Raw genomic sequence first — 18,772 nt, 5'->3', positions numbered from 1 at the left:
TCCAATGCCCAGGACCCAATCTAACACCACTTACTCAACGTATGAAGTATTCTACCATTGGGCTAATTCCCTACACCCCAGAAAAGGATTCTTAAAGTAGTTGTTCTATCTTCAGTAAAGAAAAATATGCTTTTGGTGAACAAAGAGGAAATCCCAACAGAGAGGATGAATTAAAAAGAAACGGAACCAGAACTCAAGGATAAAATACACAGAATCATGTCTTGGCCTCCGTGTGAGAACCATTCTTATTTCCTTCATACGTTACTCTTTTTCTTTCACCTCTGGAACTGGGTCAGTTTGGGATGAAAAGAAACTGATTTACCTTTGGTTCCGCAGAGGTACAAATCAGACCTGTAGTTCCCGATGTTCTGATGACGAGTCAGATGGGAGCCAGAGGATGACTCACTCAGTCTATCTCCGTTCAGCTGGAGATCCCATTTCACCTGATTTTTATTTGTGCCTAAACTAAATGAAAATTTGCTGAACATGCTGGTTAAAGTTTTGCTCTTTCAGAAGGGTGGGCATTGAGAGGTAGTTAGGATTTAGGGACAGTTAGTGGGATGACTTCATTTCCTGAGGTCGTAAAGGTCCGGGTTCACTAAGCTTTTCTTTCTGGAACTGATACTTAATTCCAGGCCCACGACTGACTTCTACATGGACCAAATCTTTCATCGGGGAGGCAAGCTGGGTGTGGTGTGCACATTTTTAGTCCCAGCATTCCAGAGGCAGAGCCAAGTGGATCCCTATGAGTTCAAGGCCAGCCAGGCTACAGCAACCCTGTCTTTTTAGAACTCACGCTATGAAATGCTCCTACAGAAGGGGCTCCATACAGATGGGCTTTTCCTGTAAAGGAAAGGAAGTGTATCACTCTTCTGCAGTATTCCAACATGGGTGCCTAGAAGGAAACTTGGAACAAGTGGTTCTAGGCTCCTTCTGGATCTTATTCCGGCCCCTCTCCCCTCTGTTCACAAGCATCTATATCATATGAGCTATTATAACTTCAGAAACACAATCAGCTTCCAACCCTTCGGAGTCCTGTGTCCTCAGGAGCAGGGCACGACAGGAAGAGCATGTACCTGAATGAACAACAAGATCCAATTCACTGTGGCAACCGCCACAGTAAGGGATCACCACACAAACCTGCTGTGGATTAGTTTCCCTGGAAGCAAGAGAAGGACTATTTCATTCAATTATGACAATCAATAACATCCAAAGTAAGAGAACGAACACCTCCCCCAAGCATGTTCTTTGCACCAACTAAAGCCAGTTACTAGCATTACAGGGGATCAATGCTTCTCTTAGTTAAAATAAGATTACTCTATCAGAAAAGGGAAAAAGGAGGACAAAAGTAGAAAAAAAATTCTTAAAAGCTGTAAGACCATTTTCTTCATATTTCTACTATACACCTTATAACTACATCATCCAGTGATACAGAATTCCAGAAACTTTACAAAATTCCTTTTTAAAATTTATTTTTGTTATCAAAGAGAATGTCCAGAAACATTGAGTACTAAAGAATTTTTGTTCATGGTATTGTTTTACAAAACTTCCTAATGGACAGTGAATATTTCATTTTATTTTATTGGTGTATTCCTTCATTTATTAATGATGAGGTGAATGAACCGAACTGATGAAATTACTTAAAAAAAAAAATCCAGACAACCATATAAAGGAAAAACATCCATTCTCATTCTGATCTGTTGACTGGAGTGAATTCAGTGGCCACACCACCACCACTGGCTAGGAACCAACTTCCCCACAGAAGGGAGCTGTTCACATCTTCTCAGTAAGTCACAGAGGTCTCTCAGATATAGGCACCATGTTTGAAGTCTCACACAAAATGTCTGTGTCACTTAAATTACACAACGTGGCAGTGTTTGTTTCATGGGGACATAATATTTAAAGGGGCAAAGTAGAAAACAGTCCGTTTGTATGTTGTGTGTGAGTGCATTATTGTACTGGGCCTGGGCTTGAGGGCGCAGCAGCCCTTCATCAAGAGGCATCCCACCAGCGCAGCATCGGAGGGGTGGCTCCCACTTGCTCTTGGTGCGGAGCATGTCTGGCAATGAACCATGTGTTAGTCTGGGTCTTCTTCTGCTTGGCTGAGACGGTCTGAACTGAGCTCTGTGGTTAATCTCTTACACATCATCTCTATTGTTCAGCTTCAGGATATGTGGGGTACTTGACTGTTTCTATCTTCTCTCGGACTTTGTAGGAAGGGTACAGGCCTGTTTTCCCCAGTTTTCTGTTGACACCTTTAGAATAACCATCCCAGTGGTTTCCAGCCACACCAATGATATCTCCAGGTTCCATGGGGATTTCCTCTTCAGTTCGAGGTTGGTGAGGATAAACTGCAATCTGGTTGTGGGCATTTTGGCCTCCAAAGTAGTAGATGTCATCTAAAGAATGGAAGTTTGCAGAGGCATCAGGATGCAGTGTTTGCATGATTTCATAGGCAACCCGACAGACCTTGGAAAAGAGGGAAAAAAGAGTGGGTTAGTACACAGGGTAAACATCCTACTGTATACCGATCTTTAACCAAAGACGGACTGTACAGTGTAATTTAAGAATACGAATTAACTGAGTTTTAATAAACATTGTAAAGAGTCACATGGCCCCCAAGCTGGGAACTAGTGACACAAAAGTGAGTAAGATGAAGTTACTCTAGAGAACTTAAGGTTTGGGATTAGCACCTCAAGTAACACGAATGCTGTTGCTCTCACCCTTTCATCCACTCTCTTTTTAAAGGTAAATTGCTGAGAACGAATTTTTATTTGTATTAATGGATATGTGCATATGTTTCTCTATGTGCATGTGTATTCCTGTTCAAGTGCTTATGGAAGCCCGAAGGCTGTCAGATCCCCCAGAGCTGGAGTTAGAGGAGGCTGTGAGCCACCGCCCCACCTGGGACTGAACTCTAGGCCTCTAGAAAGCAGGAAGCACTCTAAATAGCTGAGCTGTCTCTCTGTTCCTTTTATCCACTTTGAACCACAGTGTTTTCTCAGAACTCTCCTCCATAGAGATGTATGTGTTTACTGACCATCAGCGAACAAGTGGGTTCAGACATATCAGCTATTTCTAAAGAGCTCTAAAGTGTGCTCTGTGCATAACAGCATGTTAGGACTGACACAGCTGGGCTAATAATCTTTAAGGAAGATGTAGCTGCCCAATAGTGTTGTTTTAAGATCACGTAAAAGATTCTTCTGTTAAAGAATGTTCTTACTAGCAGGTAAAATCGCACACCCTGAACTTCCCTTCCTGAATTTAATATGTTTGGTGATAAAGCTACCCGTCACAGAAGGGTAGCACTCAGGCAATTAATAGATTCACCAGAAAGTAAGATGGGCTTCAGATCCTTCCTAAGTTAGGTGACCACAGAAGAGAACTATCATTTCACTCAGAACACTTTCTTTTTTACATTCCGACTGAGATCTCAATTCAGGACAAATTTCTCTACATCTCTAGTTTGGTTATCTCAGTTAATGAATTTTCATTGTCCTTATGCCAACATTTTGCATCTATTTAAAAATGAGACCACTATTAATAGATATTAATCTGCTAATGGCACTTTCAAATGGCTCAGCAGATGTTTCTAAACCCAGGCATGCCTAGAGATCAAGAACTGAATGAAAATGTTCTTTTTCTCTCTTTCTCAGTTATGCTGGGCAGGAAACCCAGGGCTGTGTACACAGACAAGCACTCTAACCTGAGCAACACTTTATCCTAACATTTAAAACCAAATAAAATGACTAGGTTAACTCTTACCTCAACTTCCTGGAGAATCTGAATTTTGGGAACTTGAGCAGTTCTCAAAGGCCAGATGTAATTGGCAAATCAAACTAATGTTAAATGACTTTCTATTTTTTTTGTTGTTGTTGTTGCAGAAATTAAAATACAAAAGTCTTAGTGCTATAGTTTCAACTAGTGACAGAAAGGATCAAGACAATGATTTTGTTTGTTTTTGAGATAAGGGCTCCTGTAGCTCAGGTTGCCTCAAACTCTTTATCTAGCTAAGGATGACCTTGGACTTTCATTCTTTCTACCTCTCTATTTCCAATGATGGTATACAAGCATGTATCACCAGGTTCAGCTTGTTTTAAAGTTACCTTTGTCAACAAACTAAGTTTATCACGGGGCTACCATGATATAGATGGGACCAATGGTAGAAACAAAAACTATAATAAAATGAGAATAAAAGCAATTTGGAACTTTTAAACTTTAAATTCAAAGGCCCACACAGAGAAATCAAAATTAAACTGAACTCTGGAAAGAAGCAAATATCAATAACAGATCAAATACACAATGGTGGTCTTGTAAGATTACATCCTCAAAACTCTGTAGCCATCTTAGTTCACAGTATGTCACATTCTGACAATGACAAAAAAAATGCCTAATGACACATTTCTAAGAATGTATCCTCACTGCTAAAACACATAACTGTAATTAAAATAATGAAGCTCCACTAATAACAAACTAAATAACATGGAAGAAGCTAATGTTTGTGGAACTTTTGTTATCCAATACTGATGTGAGACATTATTTGACATAATCCTCCTAGTATCCCCATAAGATTCTATCATTTATCTTACAGATGCCAAAGGGAACTAAAAACAAAAGCATCTGCCACCGTTACACTGCTAGTAAGTGGTAGATTCAAGCTGGAACACAGGCAACCTGCAGAGATTTGTAACTGTCATACATATTCTCTTAGAAATCTTACACTCCATATTCATTCTGTTACATCAGAAAGACACAACCTAAGAGCAGCCTTTCATTCCACTCTTCTGCCTTTCTCAGCCAGAAATGCAAGGCTGTTTATTCTCAGCATGACCACAATCTCTACCTTAGCAGTTACCCACATACGATTCTCCCTCTTGGTTTTTTTTTTTTTTTTTTTTTTTTTTTTTTTTCCGAGACAGGGTTTCTCAGTGTAGTTTTGGTGCCTGTCCTGGATCTTGCTCTGTAAACCAGGCTGGACTCGAACTCACAGAGATCCGCCTGGCTCTGCCTCCCAAGTGATGGGATTAAAGGCATGTGCCACCACCGCCTGGCTCCCTCTTCACTTTTTAATGCATTTTGCCCTCATAAGAACAACACTGCTCCATGTTCCAAAAGGCCTTGCTTTCTTTTTGTGAAATTTTAATAATTAGTTTATGTTTTGATATAATAGTTATTTGTTAGCCTTTGTTGAGTACATCTGTATGTTCTTAAACCAAAGTAATAAATGATAAATTTCAGATACCAAGTTGGGCCAATACAAGAGAGATTTCTGGACAAATGTGGATTTTGGTACCTCTAATCACCCCAGTGCTGTAGGTGGCATTTTATCTTATCATAATGGCCATAATGGTAGCAACTGCCCTTACTAGGTACTGAATGCATTCCAGGCACAGTCGCAGAGTTAAGCCCCACCTACAAACGCCTTTCACTGTCACAGCAAACCTCTAAGTACTGTTTTCACTCATTTTAGAGATGAAGAAACTAAGCCACAGAGAAGATTTTGTAACTTTATTTAAAAAAATACGAAAGCAGATATTAAATACTACAGCCACAATTAGAATTCTTTCTGGTTCTAGAGTATGTGCTCTTACGTACTTATGAAACTGCTTTTGGATACAATTGGAACTGTAGATGCCACATAGTAAGTAGGTGTTCAGTAATTATCTGTTGAATAAGTGGTACTCCAGTAATGGATGCTCAAGTCCATGGGTGGTATTTAAAACTTAAGGTCCATATACAACATTCTGAATAAATAATGGTTGTTTATCTCAAACCTGGGGCAATTTACTGCTAAGGGCTACGAGGATCATTATAGTGTTGATGTTTGCATTCAACTACATGCAGCTTCCTCTGGACTTCACAAATTCAAATCATGTGGTAGGTAGACTGAAGGCTTGCAGCTGATGGTAATAGTCAAGGTTGGTACTCTGTACATGACTGAGAGGGGCCGAGTAGAGTTTACAAACATAACATGGTTGTATACAGCATATTTTATTTCCTTCTGTGCCAATACTTCATCACTTTCTAGCATATTATTAAACATACAGTGACGATTAACATAAAATTCCTGCTAAAGGATATAATACATGTACAATGATTTTAAAAGATATTTAAAAGGTAAGTATCCATTAGTCTGAATTTAAACATCCTTAGAAATAATTACCCAGCTGAGTACATGGGTTTCCAAGCTTTCTCACCGCACACAGGACTTTGTTTTTGTCAAATGACGCAGTCAGGCAGAGGCTTTCCTAGTATGAGAATCTGAAAGCTGTTCTCAGCTTAGTGGGTGACACTGGGAGATCTGCACACCGTTCCTTAGATGACTTAGTTTTGCTACACAATGGGAGAATGAAACCAGGTTTTGCTGCACTGTATGAATGTCCAAATGAATACAATACAAGTTGCACAGTACAGCATCCAGCACCAAAGGTGAGGGGTATCCAGGCTGACTCAAGACAGACTTCTTGTCCTCCATGCTGGGAAGCAGGCACAGGGGTCACATCACTGTGTTTTCTCTTTGCCACTCTCAGAAGCTGTTCACTACTGCTTCCCAAACTACACCTCACTAGAAATTCCTATCCAAAAAGGGAATGTTATTCTTAATTTTGTCCTTTGGGCTTTCCAAAATCTGATTCAAAGTGTATAATGCAGCCAGTCCTGTTGTATGGATTTAGAATTAAAGAATGCATGAGACTGTTTTATAACAACTGTTATAAAGGTAGGTGTCACAGGGAAAATTACTAAGCAATGCTGCTCATTAAACAAAGTAAACTCCAATAGCCTTAAGGTCTTTTTTATTTTTAAGATTCACTAGGTTTATTTTAAAAAATCATAAAAGATTTCTTACAGAAGAGCATTACATTTTATATGTTTGGATGTTTGCCTGAATGTATGTTTGGGTACCGTGTATGTGCTTGGTGCCAATGGAGGCCAGAAGAGGGCATTAGATCCCTTGAGCTGGAGTTACAGATGTTTGTGAGCCACTGTGTGGGTGCTGGCAATGGAACTTGGATCCTCTGAACAAACAGCAAGTGCTCTTAACTATTGAGCCATCTCTACAGCCCCAATGTTAATGTCTTTAAGCATTTACAATTGCTTTGGTAAATCAGATTCCACAATAGTAAAAACTGATTCTATAATTAGATAAACAGAATAAACAGAAAAACAGCTGAAAAACCAATACTGAAAATTCTCTAGAATAGGCAATGATATCCATATAAGTATTCACATACATACTATACATATTAGCAGTTAATGTATTTAATACACTGCTAAATACTATTGTTGTTTCACATGAAGAAAGTCTTCAGTTCTCATAAAACTATTCACTAGACAACAAGATCATCATTATTATTATTTTTAAGAATAAAAGGAAAAGCACAAAACACCAATAGTTGACTAAGTGCTCTGTTCAAGGGCTAAATGGTCAGAGCTGGTCTGCACAGCCCACCTGCCAAGCCCAGATTTCCTCCTTCTTGTTCTCTGTGAAATGAATGGCTTGGTATTCTGGCCTGTGAACGAGTCTGTCTTTTGCTTTTTTTGGGATGGTAAGACATTTCTGGAGTACTTTTCATGAAATTCCAGTCTTGGCTTATGATAGGGAAACAATCACAGCAGTCAACTCTATTAAGCTGCACTAATTACCTCTTTAGCAGAGAATATTTGTAAAAAGATCGTATGGTATAAGTGAGAGTAGATATTTATAACCAACCGGATGTGGAACCAGTCCACATTCTTAACACCACAGTTGTTAGCCGTCAGATAAGATAGGTTAATGGAAGCGATCACCTCGGACAAACTGCCACTCAATATAGACTATTATTATTATACTGTATTTTCATTGTTAAAACTTCTATTCTAAACCCTAACATACAATATTGGAGTTGTTCGAGTCTACTTTGGGTTATAAAATATTGTTTGAGGTTTGTTTTGATAGACAGAGTCAAAAATTACTTTGGTAAGCCGGCAGTGGTGGCGCACGCCTTTAATCGCAGCACACCAGAGGCAAATATAGGCAGATCTCTTAAGTTCGAGGCCAGCCTGGTCTACAGAGTGAATTCCAAGACAGCCAGGGCTACACAGAGAAACTCTGTCTCGAAAAAACAAAAACAAACAAACAAATACTTTGGGTAAACTTTTGTCAACAGTTTTTAGGAATGATATATAGTATGCAAGCATTAATCTCATTCTTCTGGAGACCAAAAGAGTCCTCTCTCAAACAGTCTTTCCGCTTCTCTGGATTCAAGGTCCTAATTCACTTCACTGACTGATATTATCATAAAACAAAAGCAAGGCACTACAGCATTCTCCTCTGTCCTAGACAAAAATTCTACTATCATAAAGTGATGATGGTACTGATTTCTAGTCAAAATTAAGAGTTATAAGACCAAAAATTCTTTTTATTTTAAAGAATTTTTAAATTATTTTTGTTTATTGTTATTATCTATTACTTTGATGTTTATGATTGTTTTGTCTGCATGTATATATGTGTACCACATATGTGCCTGGTGTCTCTCAGAAGAGGGTGTTGGTTTCCTGGAGCTGTAGTTACGGGATGTTGTGAGTCGCCATGTGAGCACTGGGTACAAACTCGGGTCCTCTGTCAGAGCAGCAAGTGCTCTTAACTGCCGAGTCCTCTCTACAGTCTTATTTTTGTTTATTTCAAAAGCTGAGTATTTGCAGAACACTTGTACAAATAAATTAGCATTACTAACACAAGCTGAAGAAGGAGAAAAATGGACATCTATCTGGTAGTCAAATATAATCTATGCTATAGCTGACTGCCTTCCATCTCAACACAGTGGATTATTCAATAGATGGCTAGCTACTCCCTCTCCGCCACCCAGATCCTTGAATTAAGGACTATTTGTGACCTGGACTAGACCATCATTAGAAAATCTTGGTTGTTCTAAAATTCTAAAACACATATTTAAAAGGAAAAAGAAAAATGATTACTTTCTATCCCAGAATGGGCATGAACGAATTCTTAAGAAAGGCTAGAAAAAAGCAAACACACTGAGCACATCCCTGTAAATGAGACATGTATGTTTTTATTTGATTTTAGAACTTAAAATTAGAACAGCGGTTCTCATACAAGGCAACTTTGCTAGGGGCATTTGGCAATGTCCAGAGACATCTTTGTTTTTGACAACTTGTGTTGAGGGTACTACTGGCCAAGAATGCTGCTAAACTTCCCAAAATATATAGTTCTTCATATAATATAGTATAGGTCTTAATAACAAAATATTAACTCCAAATGCCAGTAGTGCCTAGGTTTAGAAACTAGACTAGAGGAACAGACTTTAGACAGGTCTAAACTTTAGGCCTACAGGGCAGGCAGTGACCAGAAAAAGCGACTCCTTTTTAAAAAAAAGTTAAATTTTGTATTCCATTTACCAATGAATGCATGCATGCATTCCCTGAGATTGCAGTTTGAACTCAGGTCATCAGGCTTGGCAGCAAGTACATTGCTGCAAGTACCTACTGAGCCATCTTACTTGTCAAAATGACTCTTTTTAACACTGTTTTCTTTTTGAGATTATAATAATATGATTATATCGTTTCTCCCTTCTCTTTCCTCCTCCTAGTTTTCCCACATTCCTCGCTCTCTTTCAAATTCATGGCTTTGGTTTTCATTAGTTTTTATCCCATGCATATATGTATACGTACATGCCTATATATTCCTAAGCATAACCTCCTCAGTCTGTATTATCAGGCAGCTAGGGTCTTTAAACAGGAGTGGGGTCAAGTAGACACACATCTGACCTGTTGCTACGAGAAAGGAAAAGGTGATTCTGGCAGACAGAATCCTCATCCCAGTTAAAGACTGCCACTAGATGCCTCCATGGGAATTTGAAAGCTATGGAGATTTTACGTTGAGATTAAGATTCCTGCTGTGCGTCCTGTTTTGTGTAGCTGTTTTGATATAGTGAGTTATACTCTCATTTCACTATGAAGAACTGTAGTCTTTGCATTGATAAGCACCTTCTGAAAATCTTATCAATATCCTACTGTGACAAGGTACTGACTGTCATTCTGTAAAAAATACGGTTCATTTCTTTATTCTTTCTGAAATTCTTTCCCATGGAAACTGTGCCTTCTCTTATATATTTTCTTTACCATGAGGTTCTCAGCATTAAGCACACTTATTTTACACCTATTTATCATTTTTGGTAATTGTCCTCTAGTTGTACTTTGATTCTGAATGAGAGCAAGACTCATATCTTCCCACTCCTTTTGAGTACTCTTAGCACATTGTGTAACTTTGAGCATAGTTACTCAATGGCTGTTTAAACAAGCTAATCAGTAATAACTGGATAAATGGAGAAAGTATAAAATTCACAAGAAATATTGCAGTACCAGTATTCCATAGGGCACAGAAGACTGACTAGATACTTCATAAACACACATATATATCAAACCCATACCCTATATACAACAAACTCAAGGAGTTATTGCGACATTGCAGTGTTTAAATTTTTTAAACTGAGTTATTTAAATTTAATATATAGCTCCTTGCTTTACAGAAATGCAACAGGACTTATAAAAGACTTGCATTTACTGTCTTTACTATAAAGCAAGCGAGGCAGAAGGCTGACGTGTTGAAATGGATGGCTTCTGGTTACATACTAGCTGCTTGCAGACTCAGGAAAATATACAGCAAACAATCACTTGCTGTTTCTGTCAGATGCTATGACAAGTATTTCAAAGGACTTTACTAACTGGCTTCAGTGGAGATGTAGTCCACCACTGCTGTAAACAACTCAATATTCAACATACCCAAGCAGCTTTTCTGTGGGAGCTCTTCACTCTTTCCCAAAAGATATCACTACTAAGTTTAAAGGAAATTATACCAGAGTCATGCTAACACTAAAAGTACAGACACACAAATAATTTTTCTGCAAGGTATCCACAGTGAGTGCTGGCCATTAAAACGTGCTACCACTTACCTGGGATGAAAAAGTACACACTAGGAAGTCAGCCTGGGAGAGAAAGTGTATATCCAGGATCACACCCCGAAGTGAATTTTCTGTGTATCGGTTGTGTAGTCCAGCTGACCAGGAAATAGAGTTATCACTAATAAATTCGTAATTGGAGTACCTGGAAAAAGAAAGAGATTGTACATAACTAAACTTACAGTATTTACAGGAGGGAGACTGCTGTGGGATGATTTGTATGTCCTGTGGGAGCCCTTCTTGGGTTCTTTGTGGCGTTACCCAGCAGGTCCGTATAGAGGATGATTAGGACCATGGGCCTGAGTGCAGGTGTTTGAGATGGTCTGCACTTGGCTGTGCTGGGAGATGGTCTGTATGTCAAGTTGTTCTGATTGGTTAATAAATAAAACCTGATCGGCTGTGGCTAGGCAGGAAGGATAGGCGGGACTAACAGAGAGGAGAAATAAAAGGACAGAAAGGCAGAAGGAGACGCTGCAGCCGCCGCCATGACCAGAGACACAGCAGCCACCGCCATGACCAGCAGCATGTGAAGACGCCGATAAGCCACCAGCCACGTGGCGAGGTATAGATTTGTAGAAATGGATTACTTTAAGATATAGATTTATGGAAATGAATTAATTTAAGATATAAGAATAGTTAATAAGAAGCCTGCCACGGCCATACAGTTTGAAAGCAATATAAGTCTCTGTGTTTACTTGGTTGGGTCTGAGCGGCTGTGGGACTGGCGGGTGACAGAGATTTGTCCTGACTGTGGGCAAGGCAGAAAAACTCCAGCTACAGGAGACCACTTCTTTATCAAAAGCTCCCTCCTGTACAGTGAGAACTTGACAACATTTAATAGAGTAGTTGAAGCATCTCTTAAGTCAACAATGGAAAAGAAACTACTTCAGAATATCTTGCATATTAAATATTATTGAAGTCAGGTGTGGTGGAGTAATCTATAGCCCAAATATTCAGCTGGCTGAGACAGAAGTACTGTGAGTTCAAGGCTGGCCTGGGCTACACAGCAGAACCATGTTTAAAAATATATATTATGGGGCTGGAGAGATGGCTCAGGGGTTAGGAACACTAGCTGCTCTTCCAGAGGTCCTGAGTTCAATTCCCAGCACCCACATGGCAGCTCACAACTGTCTGTAATGCCCATTCCAGGAGATCTGACACCTTCACACAAATGCATATAAATTAAAATAAATTATTAAAAAATATATTATGGGTGTATTATCTTAAACACATATATACATCATTATGACCTTTATTAATTCCATGACTGAGTAAAACTGAAGGCTTCTTATTCTCTTTGTAATAAGTACCCTTCTGAGAGTTTATCTGAGCTCTTTTCATATTTGAATGAAGCTGTTTAAGAAATACATCATGACAGACTTTCACTTAAAGTTTTAGTTTATAACTGTTAAAGATCAGATTTGAGTAGATTTTGTAAATGTCTCCTTCATTAATTTTACAAATTAATAATGTAAATACACTTAAAATGAATATTTAAAACATTCGTGACAATGAATAATCTCCAATTCCCATCTTTTCTGAAGATCCACCTATCCACTCAGTAATAGCCATAACAGTAATAGAAAAGTCATTCTATTGGATTTATGAAAGCAAGCTCCTCGTGGATGTCTACCAAGGAATATGTTGGAAGTCTTAAGATACGTGCTTAAAATATCAAAATCCATTTTCTTATAAAAGTCTACCACCTGTTCAAGTAATTGTTCTCTGAATTGGAGACCTCTTTCTTGGTGTGAATAGGTCTTTAGACTGATATTGAAATCTTGGGTACTTACCTGAAAATGGAATGGGCTAGCTAGATTTATGTCAACTTCCCATAGACTATAATTACCTGAGAGGAGGGAACCTCAATTGAACAAATGCCTCTATAAGATTGGGTTGTGGGTCAGCCTGTAGATCATTTTCTTAATTAGTGATTGGTTGGGGAGGGTCCAGTTCATTATGGGTGATGCTACCTACCTCTAGGTTGGTGGTCCTGGGTTCTATAAGAAAGCAGGCTGAGCAAGCTATGGGGAGCAAGCCAGTAGGAAGCACCCCTCCATGGCCTCTGTATCAGCTTCTACCTCTAGGTTCCTGCCCTGATTGAGTTCCTGTCCTGACTTCCTTTGGTGGTGAACAGTGATATGGAAGTGTAAGCCAATTCAACCCTTTCTTCTCCAAGTTGCTTTGGTCATGGTGTTTCTTCATAGCAATAGGAACCCTAACCAAGACGGGTAGTAACAGTCATGCTTCCTTTATATAATTCCATAAGAATTAACACATAGACAGAGAGAGCTCACAGGAGTACCTCACATGTAGCAAATGTTCAACAAATATTAGCTGTGATAAGCATCTCTCTAATTTTAATCCTTACTCCCCTAGATCTCCACTCAGAATAATCTTATCAGTGAGGGTTTGAAATTTGAATTTGAAATTCCTAACCTTTCTACCTGTTTTTGGCCATTGTTCATCTTGTTATGCGATGTATTTACTCTTTGTTTACTGTTTGTATCCCCATTCTGCCTCATCATCCATAACTGGAATTTAAGCTCTATCAAACATAAGCATTAATTAATCTGCTGTATTCATTTTAGCACTCTCAATACCTACCAGGGAATCAGGAGCACAGTAAGAGGATGAATGGGTATTATCCTGAGATAATAATGCTTCTTACTTACAAACTCTGAAACATCAGGAGTCAGTTTACATTCTGGCTCTCGACAGTACTCCCCAAGGTTAGGCTCATGTCTTATTTTTCCTCACGATAGGACCTAGCAGTGCATACAACGCTGTGACTAAATGCATGCATGTGTGAGCACTACTTTTGTCTAAGACTTTATCCTAATCCCCAGACAAGTGCTTCAGGTTTCTTACTATTTCATCGCCGCTGATAAAATGGCAATAAAGGCAAAGTCCCTGAGCACTCTTTACACTGTACGTAGTATTCATACCTAGTAGGCCTTATTATTTATTTATTCATTGATTTTAACATTTTGCCCTTCCCAGGTCAACATCAGAGAGGTGAAGAAAGTGTCACATTCATCTAGAAAGAAAACGTTAAATGTTTTCAGTATGATCTCCATGAAGCTGCATACCCAGGAATGAGACACACACAGGAACAAATATGTCTGCAAATGCACAAGAGAGGCAGGGAATGAGAGCCGACAAGAGCACTCTGGGTCTACCTTGAATAACGCCAATCTCATTGCAGTCTGGAACTCAGTGGAACCGGTAAAGGAGTGACGCCTTTACTACGCAGTGACACTAACATCCTGGGCTTTCCTAACCTAAAGCCCTGCCACAGAACCAGACCAACAGGAACCGATGGCTTCCATGTCTTTCTCTATATGTGTGAGTTTCATGAAGGAAGACTAGGAGAAGGAAAAACAAAAATAAAGCAAATCCTGGGACCAGAGTGGAAGCGTCTATACACACAGAATCGGGGTTTTGCTCTCAGCTGTGTAAGCAGAGGGCTTCTTTTACCTAGAAGTTCCCGACACTGCTAATGGTAATGGTTTTCTTTTACCATCTTATAAAAACTTATCTTTATACCATCCACAAAAGACTAACTGGATTGCAGCTGTAAACTAATACTGAACTTCCTAAAGTTGGTCTGCAGGTGGAAAGACACTTGTCTTACTTTCTATGTGTCTGGTACACAACTCCTTCAGGACACTTCTTTATGTTGTAATTATTTGTCATATGTACACACTGTCTACCACTTGTATATCCTCTGAGATAAGGAGCCATGTATTATCTTCTTTTTGCCTTTGTATTCTAAGTGTCTTGTGCCATAACTTGTATCTTATAGGAGTTAAAAAAAAATCATTCATTGCTGATTCTTCATTTCAAAGAACAGCTACATTTATATACCACACAAAATGCTCAAATACTTTCTTCCCTCTATTAATTTCAAAGTACCTAATGTTAGGAAAAACTCATTTAGAATGTTTGATAAAGAAGAACAAACAAAATATGCAAATATGTCATTTGGGAGACTTTTTTCCTTTTAAAAAATGGTCCAGGTTTGCTTTGGACTCACTATGTAGCTTACACTGACCTCAAACTTACAATCCCACCTGCCTCAGCCTCCCAGGTACACCAATATCCTAACTAGTTGGGAGCTTTTTTATAAAGCCTTTATCTTTCAATTTCCTCCTCACTCTGAATCTTCACTACCTTAAAAAACAATCTTTGATGGATAAGGTTGGTACTTCTTACTCTTTGACTGCCAGTGATTCTGTGATTTTAAATTCTCTACTGTAAGTTATTTAAGGGAGATAGTGATTGGTACCTCAGCAATGGCTGCTACAGTTCCTGGGAAGCCAGTGATAAAACTTCGTGGACGAAAGAAACCTGAGGTGTAATGCCAAGTGACAACAGATTTTGTAGAGCTAGATGGGCAGTGCTTTCTTGACGGCCTCTTCAGATAGACTACCTAGAAGATGGCTTATCTTCCTACAGTGTGAAGTCCACGAATCACTGAAATTTGAATTTTCATCTAACCTTAAAGCATAAAGTTCTTACAATATTACTCTGGACATGTTATATCTGTTGCTGGATAAATGAATGCTTTTGGTCTCTTATTAAGAGGAGCAGCAGAGGTTTTATGATTTGCTTAGGTATCAAAACCCATCACAAGAGGTCTAAAGAGAGTTAATTCAAAGTGGAAATGTTTAAGTAAAAGAATGAGGAGAAATGACAGTTAAATTTCTGATTAATATATTAGAAATGACTTGGGAAATTAAAATGAAAAGATTTCCAAAGTGGAAAAATATGCATGAAGTGTTACCAGTGAATTTATAATAGAACACAGAGAAAACTGTTGCCTAGACCACTACAAGGAGGGGGTTAAAGGTGCCGAGTACAAAGGAGAAATACAGGCTTTAATATTCCCACAATAAAGGAGATACTTCCAACTGTATCTTGTTGCTCAGCATAAAGATGTCATGTGTGGGATTGGACCAATGCTGTAAAATGTTTATACCCTTTTATCTAAATAGTTCAAAGTCTGGAAACCCAGCTTGAGGAAATAAAGTAGTTATTTTAGACATACTTTGTGTCATTATTTATAAGAGTAAAACATTGGAAATAACCTAACTACCCAGTTTTAGGAAAATTCTTGCTCAAGTCAATGGCAGATTCACAGCGGGTACACAGTCATTAAACACGGTGTTTATCCATCATCACTGGACACTCCACGACTGAAACAAGGTCTGGGGAAAGATGTTCCAAGCAAACGGAGACTAAGACAAAGCAGCAACATCTACAGTTGATCAGCTGAAACTTCAAGAGAAACAGCTCAATGTAAAATGATGTCAATTCTCAAGAGGTTGTAACAACTGTAAAGCTGGTCATAGTGTCATGTACATATGATCCCAGCACCAGAGAGGCTGAGGCAAAAACACTGTGAATTCAAGCCTAGTCTGGGCTACACAACAAATTATTGTCTCAACTAAACCAAAGCAACTATAATTATTATAAATTATGAATATATTAAAAATTAAATTTATATAACTTATTAAAATTACAAATTTATAATGATAAATATTAGATCAACTAAATACACATAGTAGCATCAAAGATCAGAGGGAGAAACAATTGCAACTTCATGCTCCTCATTCAACACTGGAAAGTTCTAGACAGAAAAATCAATTAAAAAAAAAAAAAGAAAAGAAAAACTTGGAGGGCTGGAGAGACAAGTCAGTTGTTAAAAGCATTTGCAGCTCCTCCAGAGGACCCGAGTTCAGTTTCTACACTCACACCAGGTAACTCACAACTGCCTGTAACTCCATCTACAGGGAATCTAACACATTCTTCCAGGCTCTGTGGGAACCCACACGTTACACACACACACACACACACACACACACACACACACACACACACACACACACTACACACATCCCCACATGAAAAATCTTAAACAACACAGAACATGGACTTGGACTATGCTTCAGACCAAATTGACCTAGTATGTTTACAGTGTCTTCTGTTCAAAAGCAACAGAATATGTATTTTCTTCTCAAACGTACACAAATATTCTTCTGAAGAAAGCTTACATTGGATATAAAACAAGTATAATTTTTTCTGCTTATAATGTTATTTAATTAGAAATGAGTCACAGAAGCAGTCTTGTAAAACTCACAAATATGTACAAATTAAACAAAATACTCTTGAAATGATGGGTCAAAGAAGTCAAAATATCTTGAGGCAAACACGGGAACACAGAAGGGTAAAATGACCAGATGCAGCCAAAGCAGTCCTAAGAGGGAAGTTCATAGCAATAAACCACACCAACACAGAGGAAAACCTTCAAACAGACAAGCTCATGTTGTAGCTCAAGAAATGAGACAAAGAACAAACCAAGACAAAGACATAAACAAAATAGAAGTTTTTAGAAAAATGATTGAAAAGATCATAGATGTTAGAGTTTTTGAAAAGATAAAATCAACAAACCTTTTAGACTTATGAAGAAACAAAAGGAAATTCAAAAGAATTTAGGGAAGAGGAAACATAAAACTGCCTAGTGAGACTTATCAGTGAACAAAGGAGCTTGGCTCAAAGGCCTGACAACTTGAGCTACATCACAGGAAGCCATGTTTAGGTGCAAGCGGTCCTCTGACCTCCATATGGAAGCTGTGGCACAGGAGTGTTCCAACACACACACCATATACACATAATTAATAATAATAATAAACTCATACCATTTATAGAAATACTATGGATATTACTATGAACAAATTGAGTAACCTAGGAGAAATGGATGACTTTTTAAAAACATCAACTCTCCAAGACTAAATAAGGAAAAGTAGAGAATCTGAACAGAATAATACCAAGTAGGACACTTAGTAATAAAAAGTCTGCCATCAAAGTTCCATGGCTAAGTTCTACCAAATACTAAAAAATAGAATAACAACTTTCCAACTCTTTTATATGTCTTGAGACAGAGAATTGTTACAAAACCCAGATAGCCTGGAATGCACACACCTCCATCCTTAGCTTCTGACTGTCATACAGGTTTATGCTACCACAGCTGGAATTTCTTCTACATATTTTATGAGGCTAGCAATATCCTAAGAGTAAAACCGCTAAAGTCATACAAGAAAATTACACAGCAGTACTCCTGATCAACAGAGATACAAAAACTTCTATAAAATACTAGCAAATTAAATTCAACAGTGCATTTAAAAAACATGATCAAATGAGATTTGTCCTGAGGATGTGAAGGTGAACTACCACACAACAGTCAGTAAACATGATCCATCACAGTAACGGAAGAGCAACATCAATTAAAAACCCCACACGACTATCTCAATTGATACAGGTAAAGCATTTGACAAGATCCAACATCTGTTCATGGCAAGACTTTCAAAAAGCATAAGAAGGAATATATAACAATATAACACAGGTCATATATGACAAGTCCACAAATGACATCACACCGAATAGTGGAAGGGTGACAACTTTTCTCTAAGATAAAAAATAAGAAAATAGGCTAAGGCAGGAGAATTACAAATTTGAGGCCAGTCTGGGTTACTACTGGTAGACATTCTCCCCCTACTAACAAAAGAGGTATTCAAACAGGAAAGGAATATGTGAGATATCTGTTTGCTGACGGCATGGTCTTATAATTAGGAAACCTTAAGTGGCCACTAAGGTTTTAAAACTGATTGATACATCTATTAAAGTTATAGGTTGTTGGTTATAAAATAAAAATACAAACAAACAAGCAAGCAAACCACTAGTATTTAAATATGCCAAAAGCTATTCCAAAATGAAATTAAGAAGCCAATATTATCTATAATAGCACCAAATAA

At 38.3% G+C, this 18,772-nt stretch overlaps 1 protein-coding gene across 4 annotated transcripts in view; it reads right to left on the bottom strand.

Annotated features, from left to right (window-relative positions):
- Nucleotides 1-1,455: 1,455 nt before the first annotated feature.
- Nucleotides 1,456-18,772, bottom strand: part of Fut8 (fucosyltransferase 8) — a 222,603-nt gene continuing 205,286 nt past the window's right edge. For all 4 annotated transcript variants that reach the window (XM_028876080.2, XM_028876078.2, XM_028876079.2 and 1 more), the window contains exons 10-11: nt 10,950-11,100; nt 1,456-2,469 (exon numbers count right to left, since the gene is read on the bottom strand). In XM_028876080.2, the coding sequence (XP_028731913.1) occupies nt 2,152-2,469; nt 10,950-11,100 (469 nt within the window). In that variant the 3' untranslated portion in view covers nt 1,456-2,151. The remainder of the gene's footprint in view (nt 2,470-10,949; nt 11,101-18,772) is intronic.

This window comes from Peromyscus leucopus, chromosome 14, assembly GCF_004664715.2.
Source record: "Peromyscus leucopus breed LL Stock chromosome 14, UCI_PerLeu_2.1, whole genome shotgun sequence".
NCBI classification, from domain to species: domain Eukaryota; kingdom Metazoa; phylum Chordata; class Mammalia; order Rodentia; family Cricetidae; genus Peromyscus; species Peromyscus leucopus.
This window is presented reverse-complemented; position numbering and strand designations above follow the sequence as displayed.